The 14,497-nt window shown below is 40.3% G+C and overlaps 2 protein-coding genes across 2 annotated transcripts; one reads left to right on the top strand and one right to left on the bottom strand.

Annotated features, from left to right (window-relative positions):
* Positions 1-106: 106 nt before the first annotated feature.
* On the top strand, positions 107-9,200 carry LOC145899640 (cytosolic carboxypeptidase 1-like). Its single transcript, XM_082988530.1, has 25 exons — positions 107-219; positions 838-953; positions 1,322-1,383; positions 1,442-1,643; positions 2,070-2,210; positions 2,296-2,392; positions 2,447-2,487; positions 2,820-2,969; positions 3,044-3,118; positions 3,439-3,609; positions 3,758-3,885; positions 3,974-4,087; positions 4,228-4,482; positions 4,635-4,782; positions 4,842-4,916; positions 4,971-5,133; positions 5,202-5,640; positions 5,710-5,866; positions 5,922-6,154; positions 6,216-6,384; positions 6,615-6,837; positions 7,002-7,123; positions 7,193-7,329; positions 7,387-7,691; positions 7,815-9,200. The coding sequence occupies exons 1-25, from the start codon at positions 179-181 to the stop codon at positions 8,401-8,403; spliced, it is 4,353 nt and encodes a 1,450-aa protein (XP_082844656.1). The 5' UTR covers positions 107-178; the 3' UTR covers positions 8,404-9,200.
* Positions 9,201-10,701: 1,501 nt separating this feature from the next.
* On the bottom strand, positions 10,702-12,000 carry LOC145899812 (uncharacterized). Its single transcript, XM_082988727.1, has one exon. It carries the CDS (start codon positions 11,998-12,000, stop codon positions 10,702-10,704), a length of 1,299 nt encoding a protein of 432 aa, XP_082844853.1.
* Between the last annotated feature and the right edge of the window lie 2,497 nt (positions 12,001-14,497).

Below are 14,497 nucleotides of genomic sequence, written 5' to 3'. Positions count from 1 at the left end.
TCACAAAACATTGTTAAGGCAGCGGACAGGTTTGTCATACGATGGAAAAGAATTACCTGAAGTGTTTGTTGGCTAAGTTTTTTTTCTGTTAATAATTTTAATTTGCAGCTGATGATTGCAAGGGGTTAATATTGATTTTTCAATGCAGAAATTTAAATGTATGTGAAAGGTATATGTTATGTCATCCACAAGGGCAAGCAAAGTGTCAGCTGAAACAAAGTAAGTTTTTTTTTAAATTCCAATTCATTTCTCATTCAAATATTTTCTGTGAATAAATTACAGTAGTCTATATAAGAATCTATACAACCTAAAGCATGTTTGTGAAACTTTATATTGTGGAGTTAACATCTTTAATGACAACGTTGGTCCTTTAGATGCACAAAAAGGCAATGGTTTGTGTATATACTACTTAAAAAGACTTTAAAAAGTTTGCAGCATTTTCACAAGTCTGGACACATTCGTGCACACAAGTTTGAATGGTCTTTTATTGTTTGACAATGTTGAGCGTCCTTCTGTTTGTCACAGCAATGTTGTCACCGGTGTTTTCATTGTTCATAATTGTAATACGATATCTCAGCAACTAGTTATTATGCCAACAAGCTTTTTATATTTTCTAATGCTAAGATGAAACAATTGCTGTACAATTAATGTGATTTTTTAGGTAAAATTCTTGCTATTTACATAATTCTGCCAGAGCCATAATTTTTAGTTCTTGATTAATTACCAAAAAATTTATTGAACAGCACAGGTTTATAATATTAGACCAGCAATAGCTGTTGGCATAAAAATTTGTCTAACGTCTTACAAATGTTTTCATATTCTTTTCTACATTGGCAGATCTAGAGTAAAATCTGTTCTTTTAACATTGGAAAAGTTATGCGGTTCAAGCAACCCAGATCGGGAACAAATAAGATATCTATGTCACAAACTGCTTCAACTAGTCAATAATCAAGGTCAGTGCCTCGTATTAATTTGCTTTGTTGTGTGCGTTTGCTTATTTATAACATTATCGAAAATTGAGACTAACTTTCTTTGCAGTAAAATAAGTTTTTACTAGAAACGTGGTGATGTGGAAAACCTATCGTAAGTTGTGAGGAATGTTTAAGCTTAACACAACTGTCACTGTAGCATTATATTATATTATTATTGATCAAAACACATCAACACTTTCTGTTCAGTTTTTGGTTATTAACATTTTGGATTCATTAGGATTTCTTTTGTGTTTTCAATTAACAACAACTATTGTTTTGTTTATAAATGTCAAATTTTGTGAATGTTTTACTGGACATAAACTCAAACAGATTGTTGCACATTTTTGCAGAAACATCCAAGAAAGATGTAACAAGCAAGGCAGGCTTGGATATAATTTTGTCAACTTTAGAAGTAAGATTTCTTCATTTATAATGTGATAAACTTTTCAAACCACATTTACACCATGCAGAGTTGTAACGACCAGGGAGCATGTTTGGCACTTGTAAGTACTCTGGCTGAAATTGCCAATGATGGTCACATGGCCATGAAACGCCTGGTATCACATGATACAACACGAGTCCTCCTCCACGCATTGTCATATCTGGGTGCTGATATGGACTGGAGGCTCCTCTCTGCTATCATTTCATTGCTTGCAAAGCTAGGACAGAAAGGTTTCGTTTTTTTGTCATGTTTGTGCGTTGTTTTTTGCTTCAAATCGCGTTAATTTGAATCCTGCATTTAATGAATTTTCGCCAGAAAAAGTTGCAAACTGCAACTTGATTAAAAGTCCAATAATGCATAAATGTTGACAAAAAACACTCTTATGTGTCAATCACATTAAAATAACCATTTCTTACAATCTTATAAATAACCTTTTGGTTGTTATTCACTTTTATCAATGTGTCCTTTGGTGGCGTCAGGAAAGAAAAAACATTTCCGGTTATTTCTATAACTAAAACTTCCTAGCCTTCTGTTTGTGTATTCACAGTTCCACACTACTTTGTAGAATGAACCAGTGCAGTTACTGAAGAAAATATGTTAATGCGGTAAATATGTTAATGCGGTAACTTTGACAGTACTTTTGTTATTCATCACAGATCGTAGATTTGCTTTGCGAGCCAGATTAACTGGATCACTTCCAATGTTGTTGACCGCTGTACGATCGTCACATAATCATCACTCCCATGCACGAATGCTTCCTGCTTCACTCAGCGTTTTGAAACTTTGCATCAACAACTGTAAGTAATCGGCTGCAACAATCACAAATTGATCACAAAAAAACATAAAGGTAAGTGCATTCTAACACAAAACTTTATTGTCCAGCATCAACAAATGCAAGTTTGTTGGGTCGTGCTGGAGGAGTGAACGTTTTATTCAAGGTTGCAACAAGTTTAACTCGGAAACATCCGATCCCACTCAAGTAGGTTGACTACGTGCAACAAACCATGCTTTCTCACAAAATATTTACTTCCAGGTCATCATTGGCAGCATTGAATCTACTCATACGACACTCAAGTAAGTGGGTATAATTTAGAGTCATGTTAAATATTTGTTGTTCAATGTCCAGATAACTTCAACAAACCATTGGGTGAAAAGTTTGATGATAAAAGTGTTGTCAGCACTTGGATGTTGTAACTATGGGTCAAACGTCACATAAGTGTTCTAGCATCAGAGCCAATATTGTTTTTTAAGTGTGTTGCCATATATAGTCACCACAAAGTGGAAGTCTTACTTGGCTATTTAACTGACAAGGTCATTGCAAGTCACAGCATAGCTGCACTGATTAGACTTACTAATGGTCTGGAGCTCACTATAAAAATTAACAAATAAATGTTTGACATTTGCAGAAGCCAACGCATCACGGGCCGTTACCCTTGGTGCTACCATACATATGCTTGCAATGCATAGAGATTACCATAAAGTTGATTTTCGAACAAATCGGCATGTTGCGATCAGGAAATCACTTCTCAATATAGTTAAAAATGTTGCAGTACTCAGTAAGTTATTTTGGAATTTTATTTATTTTCTTGTTCTATAAAGTTTTTATTCTGCTGATGGAAATGTTTTTTAGAATGCGGCCGACGTTCTTTTATCGAAGCCAATGGGATGGAAATTCTGTATTCGTCATGCAAAGAATATTTATCCGGTAAAACTTTTCTGTTTACAATTGCATGTTTACCATTCAGCTGTCTGCATTGGACTGCATGACAAGCTGCTGATTGGAAAATCTATATTGATACAAAATACTATCAAGTGTTGATGTTGCACTGTTGCAATTTGTCATTATTAAAAATGAAATTATTTGTCTTGGAATTTACCAAGACAAAGCGGCTTTGCACGTTTAGAAACTTTTATTTGTAATATTTTCTTGGTAAAGAATCAGCTGTTTTGCCTGATTATCACTAAAACCACAGCAGAGAAACACAATGTGTGTTGCAATCACCATATGATTGGTTGCATGTGCAGTCGGCTGTTCTATTAACAAACCTGTTGAGTCGCTGCTGTGTGTCACAACCCTCATACTACGTCGCTGCCAGCAAAAGAGTCGCCTTCCGATTCACAATTCCCACTGCACATTTCAATTTGGTTTACCTGGAAGGAGGGAATCAGATTCATCGAGTTCCACTGATTGTTTTGGTAAAGTGGTTTTCAACTAGATTGTTAATTTAATTGGCGGAAAGTAATTAAAATAAAAGCAGGTTTGTCACGTATGTTTTGTTATGGTTGCTATTCTAATAAGGTTTAATGTGGAGTGTTTGTTATAATTTAATATTCCTTCCACCAGATGATGAAAGTGAAGATGATGAATCATTTGAAGATGAGGAAGATGACAACATCCTACAAAATCATGGAGAACAAGAAGATGCAGAGGATACAGGTGTACAATGCAGGAGGAGAGGGTCAGGATTTACAGTGAGATGATGCAGAAAAACAAATATTGATATTTTTGTAATGCCCAGCATTCAATGTTCGTAATGGAAGGTATACTTTTCTATTGTAGACTGTCAAAACGTCACAATTCAGTAACACAGACAAAGGGACTTTCCCATTGCAGAGAACACACGATGAGTTAAAGGTGTACGAACAATTTTTTCCCGAGCATTCGGAGTTTCCAGTAAGTTGATATCTTAGCTATTCTATAGTCTCCTAACCAAGGTCAGCTCCATAGCAGTAAAAGTAAACGAAATATCAGCAAGGAAAGACCTCTTTTAATTAGATGGTTGTTGGACTGAAACCACTTCTTCCCCTTGATAGATTTCTACCCACAATTCTAACCGTGACCATGGCGACCAACCTCATCGTCCTCATTCCAGCGGTGAAATTGCCGGTCAACAAGGCCACTACAGTTCCCCTGATTTTAGCAACCTTCTTCCCAAGCTCAACAGGACTGACACGTGTGAACCAAGTGGCACATGCCATTCGTGGGAAGTGCCATGTGACGTTACCAACGTGTCACGTAACTTTAAGTTGTTGGATGTCAGTGAAAAGCAGCGACTTTTGCCACGAGAGGTCAGTATCCCACGTACAATCGCCTGTTGTATTCTTTTTCTCTTAGCAAAGGATTTTTCAATAAACATCTTGGTTATGATGATGTGATATTATTGGTTCGTATACTTGTGTGTGTATTGAAACGATTGTCATTTTCCAACAACCACTTTCAGGCCGTCTCGGCGCCATTTCGAGGAGTTCAAGGTGTTTCAGCGAATTTACTTGCCAAGCAACCGTCTCCCAGGAACGGTTGTGACGTAAGTTTCACATGTGGCGAAGAGAGACCTCATCCTACTATGGCTTGGGGGAGAAGTCAGTCAGGTAGGTGGGGAGAATTACATCGTAGTTGGCGAATACTTAGGATGGCGTTTTTTCTATAGATGGGTTCCATTCACAAAACTTGAATCTTCCCCACATTTCAAACGGATTGGATGAAGTTGGTCGATTCTTAGATGGTGATTCCATGCCTCTGACAATTAACCCACAAATACAACCAACTTTTCCTTCAGGTTTGAACACAGAACATCGTGAGTTGATCCGAAGAATTCAACAACTTTCAACCGAAACTTTCTCGGTGAAAGAAGAAACAAACCGACTTTCTTTAGCCGATCAATGGGGGAGTTACCCTCCTATGAAACCCGAGCCCCAAACAAACAGGAAAACTGTTCAAAGGTAGTTTGTGTACCAAACTTCCATGCGGTCATTATTTTGATAACAGAGGCTCATTTATTTGTTCACAGACTGATTAAGACAAAGGTACTGGAAGATGTCGCGCGTTCTCTTTACCCCAGGCAACTTATGAATGAAATCGTTTACCCCTCACCCCAAATCTCTCATCTTCACAACGCTTCGTGCAACGGACGCTTGCAAGGCGCTCTACTGTCACCTAGCGACAAGTATGCAGTGAATTCAGGCGTGACGATACCCACTGGGCGAGAAGATGATGCAAAAAGTAATGACCTTGATTCGACCTCTGCATCGAACCACGCGTGGTCGAAATCGATGGATGGGGATGATAATGGTTACCATGACAAACTTCCTGATCTTCCTAATGGATGTGGGATGAGAAGCGAAGAGGAGGGGAGAGAGATCAAGATGGATGGGGAGGAGGAGGAGGTTGCTCCTCAACTTAAATTCGACTCAAGATTTGAAAGCGGGAACTTGAGGACCGCAGTTAGGGTATGTTTTTAGCTCCACCATAACCCCATGTCCAATTTCATCGATTTCTTTGCATGTAAAACTTTACAGATCCGAAAGTTTGAATATGACCTTGTCCTGAACTCAGATTGTAATTCCACCAATCACCATCAGTGGTTCTACTTCCAAGTATCCCGGATGTTACCGGGTCATCCGTATAGATTCAACATAATTAACTGCGAGAAGAAAGGAAGTGTTTTCAATGAAGGTAGACAACTCACCTTGCGATTAATATTCTTATGACCCATCTCTCTTGGCCGAAGGTATGCAACCTGTGATGTATTCAATGACCGAAGCTAACGCCGGGTGTCCGTGTTGGCGTCGCGCGGGAAAGGAGACATGTTATTACCGCAACCACTTCATGAGGAATTCGATATCGGCAGGAGGAAGTCGCAATCGAACTTACTTTACCTTGACCTTCACTGTGACCTTCCAACACAAAAATGACGTTTGTTATTTCGCTTACCATTACCCGTACACCTACACTACGCTGCAGGTACCCAACGAGACGTAACTCAACAATATTATTATATTACACAAACCTTCCGCTCATCCAGATGGATTTACGGAACTTGCTTCAACGAGTGGATGAGAGGTCGATGTTTGTACGTCATCAGACATTATGTCACACGCTTTCGGGGAATCCCCTTCCAGTTCTTACCATAACGTCACAACCAAGACGAGACGAGCCGACGACCGACCACCAGGGGGCGATGGAGGAAATGAGTGAGTTGTCAAAACAGAAATTATTTCCAAAATAAACTGGACTAAAAACCTGTGATTGTAAATTCCAATAAACTTTACAGTAAGCCTTACGTCACTAAACAGCTGTTTCCTGGTATATTGGAGATATCGGAATATAATTTGTTTAAATTCTATCGGAACTTTCTTCAACAGTCGTAAAACCTGCGATTATTTCAGTGAACAGTCATGAATTTATCGAAATGCTTGCGCAGAATCCCGTCCTTACATCTTCCTTACTGCTCGTGTTCATCCTGGGGAATCAAACGCCTCTTGGACGATGAAAGGAACCCTCAAGCTCCTACTTACTCCTCCTCCGGATGAAGATGCAGGATTAGATTCTGGGAGCGCCGCAGCAGTTATTGCGGAGGATTTAAGAAGATCCTACATATTTAAGATCGTCCCCATGCTTAATCCGGATGGAGTTATAAATGGCCAGTAAGTTTTAAGCGACTATTTTGATGAATTTTAAACGAAGAGAAAATGTCCTTAATGTCAGCAGTGGATCAGCAATGTTTATCAAATGGCGGCCTCTCTTATAATCTATAACAAGACCGACACCGGGTCAATATTATGTTATTGTAGTGGTTACGTTATTTCAGCCACCGATGTTCGTTGAGCGGGGAAGACTTAAACCGAACTTGGCTAGACCCATCACGTGACCTTTTCCCCACTATTTACCACACAAAAGGTTTGCTTCAATATCTTCATGCAATACAGAAATGTAAGCAGAATATTTTAGTATTTGTTCTAATTCTTCATTTATATTTGAATCACAATATTCCCTCCACAGCGCCTCTAGTGTACTGTGATTACCACGGACATTCGAGGAAAATGAATGTGTTTTTGTATGGTTGCTCGCGGAAGGATACGGTGGCAGCTGGGGAATCTTCGTCGCTTCTTTACGGCCCTGACGACGTTGGGTGTAAGGTGGGTTAGGATGGTAACAATCTGAAGTTTTCTGGTAAACAATGTTAGATGTTACAGACCCTTCCACGTTTGTTGAACCATTTCGCTCCAACATTCTCATTCAAAAACTGCAGTTTTGTCGTTGAGAAAGCGAAGGCTTCAACTGCCCGAGTTGTTGTTTGGCGTGAACTCGGGGTCACCAGAAGTTACACGATGGAAAGCACTTATTGTGGATGCGACCAGGGTTCTCTGCGGGGAAAGCAAGTCTCAACCAGTGACCTTGAGAACATGGGGTCAAAATTCTGTGAAGTTCTTTTACATCTTAAGGCTAGGAACAAAACTAGGGGATTACCCGTGTTTGATACTGATGACGAAGACATGAAGTAATTTTGTTGTTTTTTATTCGTGAAATATGTTTAATGATTTTATGCTGCTTTTTGCACTCAGACAAAATAACTTGCTGTTTTTTATGAAAATTTCGCGTGCGATTTTTGTGAATTTTACAGACTGGAGGATGCGGGGAAACCCCCGGATCAGAGTCCCGGATGTCCCGTCAACTCAGATGCTGAACTTACTCCTGACGAAGATGACCTATCACCTGTTGACACGTCATTCTTTCTACCTGGTTTCGATGACGTATCAAACCACTACACTGCGTCATCCACGTCGCCAGGCAACAAACCGACGTCATCAAAAGTTGACCTTCAGTTCTGGAGATATGACCCCAAAGACGAGCCAATTTTAAGCACAACATCGAGTGGACTTATCAGCAAGTTCGAGGTCAATGACCCCGTAAGGATCAGTATGACCTCGGGTGACCCCGCCTCCGCCACCCGTGCCCAGCTTCCTGTTATAACAGCAAAGATATCTCCAGACACTGGGAGGTTATTATGTTACGAATATTCTTCAGATCTTCATGGTAGAAAAGCCACGGCACCGAGACCTTTTGAGTCTGGGTTGGTTCTTCAGCGGGAATCAGGGACTTTAAACGCCGTAGAAATGCCAAACAATCATCTGATCTCAAATCTGGTTTCTTCTTCTAGGAAGGATACGGATCGCAACAGAAAACGCGCCCTTAAAAGATCACCATCGTGATTTTTGTTGTGTGCCAATAGTTTGTTGCCATTAGTTTCAAGTTGAAGGCTGCTGATTGTGACATCACAAATGGTCGCTCCAGATTGGGAAGAAAATTAACACATTGTTGCAATTATTACCGAAAATATTATTTCTAGTAGCAATACAGCGTTAAAGTATTAGGAATTTTGTGAAAGTACAAATTCCCATTGTATCCATGACAAATATGTTGGTTAGTTGAGACGCCCAATGCAAACTCTATAATCTTCAACTTATCGCCGTTTCTTTGAATGTAAATAATTGAGACAATATTTATTGGAGTAAAACATGTTTTTCGGTAAAGTTACCTACTGCTTCTTCATATCCAACATTTCTATATTTTATTCAATTTATTTTCCACTCTTCATTATCTTTCATGTTACCTTTACTACCGCCACTGTGCGCCATCTTGCGGCTAAGAAGTATGGTATTTGTAGTCACTAGATGGCGGGTTATACGCACCTAATACATCTTCATAGAAAGCTGACTGCTCAGAAGCAATTGATCCGCATAAATCAACTTATTCCTGTCATCAACTCTCGGGTTTGGAAACAATTCCTGCACTCTCGTAGTGTTAACTTTCTGTCAACTGCTTAAGGTTAAAATGAAATACCGACATTTTCAACCGCAGGTGCCACAAAATCTACCAAACACAGATATAGGAAATACCTCGTGACCCACACGGATGCTTTTTCGGCTCTTGTTACGTCACAAAGAAAGAATCGATGCCAAATGCATTCGAAAATGATATTGTATTTTCGCCTTATCAGTTGTTCCAGGGGTTCTAGAGGTTTGTGAACGGAATGAAATTAAAAGATTTTTGTTTCCAGCTGAGAGCAAAGCGTTTCTCTTAACAAAAAAATCTTAAACAAGGTTTCTATTAAACGGGCTAAACGCGAGGTGCCGGGGTCAAAGGTTATACCGCCATTGAGGTCGAAATCAAAGAATTCCAGCTGGGTACGAATTGACTTCATCTCCTGCTGGTGTGAGACCACCGGCTAAGTATGGATTATCGACCGTTTGATGTCGACTGAAAAGTGGTTTTCCTTAATGTAAATACCAACTTCGTGGTGGCGAACCAGCTGTCAGTGGATTCTCATGTTGGAAAATTGCGCGTGATTTATTCAATATAAATTTACAGAAAATAAGGTCACAAAATGAATTGTGAATTAGCAAACTTTGATAAGGGCAACAAACGTGTTTTACTTTATTGCTTATTAAGCCATATTTGATGCTTGATTTATTTCTAGATGTCAAATATTTAATTATGTAACATTTTGCGTAATCACGGTTTGTCGTATAATAAAATATGAAAAGCGACCCCACTCAAAAATCCATTACGTCCACAACCCCGAGGGAGGTCACCTTCATGATTAGAAACAACGTGTCAACTGTGCAATCGACACTTGTACGTATCCGGTGGGGGTATGCGGTTTCATCTGCCAACAGGAGAGGGGGGGTCATAACCCCCTTTCTGGGGTGGATTGGTCCTTTACACTTGACTGTTGCAAATGAACCTGAAGACTGAGACGAAACTTCCCCATGTAAATGTCTGCCAGCACACGAGCTGTTAAACCCCCCGCTACCGATCCGTTAACTTGTTCAAACTATAACAAATATATCAGGTGTCACAAAGCGGAGTGTTGACACTGAATATTTTAGAATGGTTTCATGCAAAGATTTGAGAACGTTCTTCACAACAAAAAGATTTAGAATTTCGAGCGCTCTGTTGGGGAAGACGAAGATTTTCTACCATTCTATATTAAGAAAGCGCCAAAACAATCGTTCGCAGTGCGTTGCCAGGTGACAAGTGCGTTACGTCATTATTATATCACGTGACTGTAGGTAAATCGCGTGAGTCGCGACTCGACCTCGTCACGTGACTCTCGAGATTCCCTTGAACCTCCAAACAGTGAACTAACAACTCCCCCATTCCATCGTCACAGACGAATTCATCTCGGTTGAACTGTGACGTCAGGTCAAACGTATTAAATATCGCGCAAAGTTAACGAACGTCCGTCAACTCTTGGCAAGTTTGGTTGTTTTGAGGAAATTATGGCAACGTTCTGATCGATAATTTCCGGATTAAACTTTGCCTAACCCTCACCAAGGGTATGTTGCATTATCGCTGCCTGCCCCTCAGCCGACCCCCCCTAAACCAATCGATGTATTTTACGTCAGAGATGTATTACGTCATCAGCACGCATGCACGAACGACCACAACGATAATACGCGAAACAAAGACCAAAAATTTGTGGAACGAAATATGTGGTGGATTTATTACTGGACCTGAAGTTCAGTGAAACGTTTGAGTTGCGCGAATGCTGTGTACGCATGTGGGGAGGGGACGCCCGCGTTCGTCGCGACTCCTGAACTTCTGGAAGGTTGTGGTAAGTTGCAAGCAGCGAAACTTCCTGAAGCTAAAGACAGATTTGATATTTTGTCTCCCTGCTTCTGCTGGCCCGGATGTGGTTCGTGCTTCGGAGTGCTCGACCTCGGCCCAAACTTCAATCGAGCTTCCAATTGTGACAATCCCTCCCCATTTTGATCATCAATCGCCTTTGTGACGTCACTTGAACTAACTCCGCTCTCGAGTTTAAGTTTTTTTGTCGGAGTTAAGGTTTCGATGCTTGCAACACGCTTTCGAGTTGATGAAGAATTTCCACGTTTGTTCGTGTGTTTGGGGGAATACCGGCCGCTGATAATGTTGTCAATCGAAAAGTTGATAGTTTTGGAATTAGCGATTGTTCTGTCGGTCGATTCATCGCTCGAAGAGTTTTGTCCGAAGGGATAATTCTCTCCCGTTCCAGAGCGTCCAGAATCGAATGAAACAGATTTGCTTTCACTGCTCGTGTCGCTGCCACATCGGACACTTGGGTGGAAATTCGGATCGTCGTCTCTAGGAGCAAAATATCGACGTAATGCGTTTGAATGTTGGAAGGGAAACCCCCTAACCATAGGATGAGGGGGAATCCCCCTCATGGAGAGCGACGCCATTGCATTCCTGTATCCCATCATGGCGGTTTGGAAGTAAGCAACCGCTGCCGCTGTGTTGGGGGAACTACCGGAAGGTGGTATTTGGGGGAACATGGGGGCGCTTGGATGGGAGAAGACGGGATAACTGGGGTGATTGGGGAACCCCCTCTGAAACATAGACCGTTCGCTGACCAATGGAACGTTCCCCGCCCCGTTTGGTGGATTGTGGAACCCGGGTTGGAATGTGGGGGGGTAGTTCTTGGAATCCTCGGTTTTGAATCTTTTTCTTCGTCTGAGGAAACTTCCGTTCTCAAACATTTCCCCGCATGTTGGATGCATCGCCCACAAACTTCCCTTTCCTGGTTGGTCTCCACGTCTCGGCACTTTTACGAAACAATCGTTAAATGAGAGATTGTGACGTAATGAATTCTGCCAACGCTGCGTATTTTTCCGGTAGAATGGAAAACGATCCATGATGTATCGGTAAATATCCGACAAACTCATCATTTTATCCGGGGACGATTGGATCGCCATCGCGGTCAATGCGATGTAAGAATAAGGAGGTTTTTGGTCGCCGTACGAATCTCTTCCAGGACGCGGCATTTCTTTTTACTTTAAGTTCTAAAGTTTCTGGAAAAAATTAAAAGAGAAATATTAAAACAAAACAAATAGAATGTTCGGGTTCTTCGGGTAGAATAACCTCAATATTACATCAGACACAAACACCTGTTCTGCAACCCATTGTTTACATTCGCTCTCTCTTTAACACCTTCAACGCGTTGTGAAACGTCTCGGCACTTTCACTAATTCGCTACTTTTACTCAGAGAGAGAGAGTTCCAGACAAAAGTCTGTCGCTTTAATTGTTCCTAATTTGTTAATTTTACGCTTTTTGTTTTCTGCGTTCGTTGTAATAATTTGGATCCGGATGTGGGGGGGTCAACAATCTGCTTTGGTTTCAGAACGTTTTAATGTCAAAAATGAAGTTAACTCGATCTGACGTTTTCAGGTAAAAACATTGAACTTTCTACTGAAAGATTTGTGGTAAAAGTTTGAGGATTCAGTCGTCTCGCCGGAAATCTACTTCTAGGCGAAACTATTGTGAATTAATAATCAACTTCTTTTCCGAATCAACTTGCATCGAGAAGTTGACGGAGTTCCCGACATTAAATAAACACTGGATACTGTTATGGTTAATTACTTCCGCATGCAATTGTGTCTGACTAGAAATTTTCACTTTCATCTCAAAAACACAAAACCTGATTCAACCTGATTCATTTCTACTATCTTTCTACTATCCACATAACATACGTATGATATTGTGTTATTTTACACGTCGCCTCGCTCGAAGCTGTCGAACTGAATGAACTTCCACCAGACTCGCCGGTTATGAGGGACCAACATTTTTTCCCCTCTCTGCATGTCACGTGACGCGACACAGCGTGATTATTTAAGGACAAAGCGGTTTTGATGAATTTCTGCCTTGCAAACATCGACTGCCATGTTTGATTATTTACGCAGGAGAAATTCTACAAACGCTCATTAATTTGCTCCAAAACAGATTGGCGTTGGCGAAATCCATCAAAACCTCTACAACAAATATTATATCCAGAATTCTTATAAACTCTGTATGAAATACAATAAATTTTTACTGGACGTCTTTTCACCAATCTTCTCGGTGTTTCCCCTACTTTGTTCCATCATTGACATTCACATTGCAGCCATGTTAATCACAACGCCAAGTAAAACTTACAAACCAAAAATTTAAATGTGATTCAGCAGTTTAACACAGATGTCAATCAATTTGCCAACTGAACCTCGGTAAGTGTAATTAACAATCATTTGAACAATCGACCCATTGTTACTTAATGACAATCAAGAATCAATCGCGCGGTTCTATTATTCTTATTTCGTCTCCACGTGATATTTTTCATGTGTGAACTTGGTGTCATGTGAGTAGCAGGTGACGTCCAATCAGCAGCAACTGTTCAACCTTTAAAACAAAGGGGATTTGATTTCTATGCTTTGTAAACTTGTTGGCGACCTTTTAAGCCTGCGGGAGAGAATTAGGATCAAGGTTTCGTTATAAAGATAAACATGCTTTCTGGAACTTCTTCCAACCTCGTCAAACAAATGTAAACATACGCATGGATGAAAAGTTCAAGTAAAACTTTGGGTAAATTAAAATTTAGGGATGAAAATAATTTATAAAACTTTTCGTGGTTGTGTATATTGTGGCACGGGAATTGATCGCATGCAGATGCATGTGTTGTTTTTTGAGTTGACATCTCATTTAAAAACGCCATTAGGAGTGAAAGCCGGTTTGCCCTCTTGGGTTTTACGTCAAATCAAACCTCTTCATTGTTCGCATGCCTCTAATACACACCAAGGATTTGGGTGCGAAAATCCTGTTTTTATTAGTTTTGTTTGAGGCGCCAACCCGATGGACGAGACGGCCTCGATCTGTTCCCGCGCCTCTTCGTTTCCGTTTTGTTATCATGTATTGTGTTTGTCCACATAAATGGATTAAACTAGATTCGGTTGTGAGATTCTGCAAGTGAGATTTTCCGGTTATTCGGTCTTGGTAAATTCTGCATCATGGAAATCGGCTCCATCATATGTGAAGATACCTCTGTAATGGAGTGTGATTAGGGTGAACACCTAATACTTGATGCAACAAAACAGGAAACATAATTTGGTGAAATAATGAATTACGCACGGAATGCCGCAAAAGTTAAGCAAGATAACGAGCAAGCCTCCAGGTACAGCTCATGTTACTCAAACTTGTCTGGTATGTTTTGATGAGTCAACGATTCCGGTTCAATATCGGTGTGTCCACACCTGTTGCGAGCAGAGTATTTAAACCGGCCACAGATTTTTAATGTTTTCATAGTTCGTGAATTTTTCCCCGGAATCAATTTCGCATCCTAAACTTTGTTGGGAAATTGAAACTTTAAAGCATTCATGGAACTGAGGGCTGTTCACTACATAAATAATCACATTTATTCGTTTGACAAACAGCAGAATCTTTTACCAGCGGCAATCCAGGGCATCTTTGTTATGGGGTTAAATCCTTTTTATCATCTCATTCAAACAATCTCC

Source organism: Ascidia mentula, chromosome 4 (assembly GCF_947561715.1).
Source record: "Ascidia mentula chromosome 4, kaAscMent1.1, whole genome shotgun sequence".
Lineage (NCBI taxonomy): Eukaryota > Metazoa > Chordata > Ascidiacea > Phlebobranchia > Ascidiidae > Ascidia > Ascidia mentula.
Note: the sequence above shows the minus strand (reverse complement) of the source record. Positions and strands in the feature narration are given on the sequence as shown.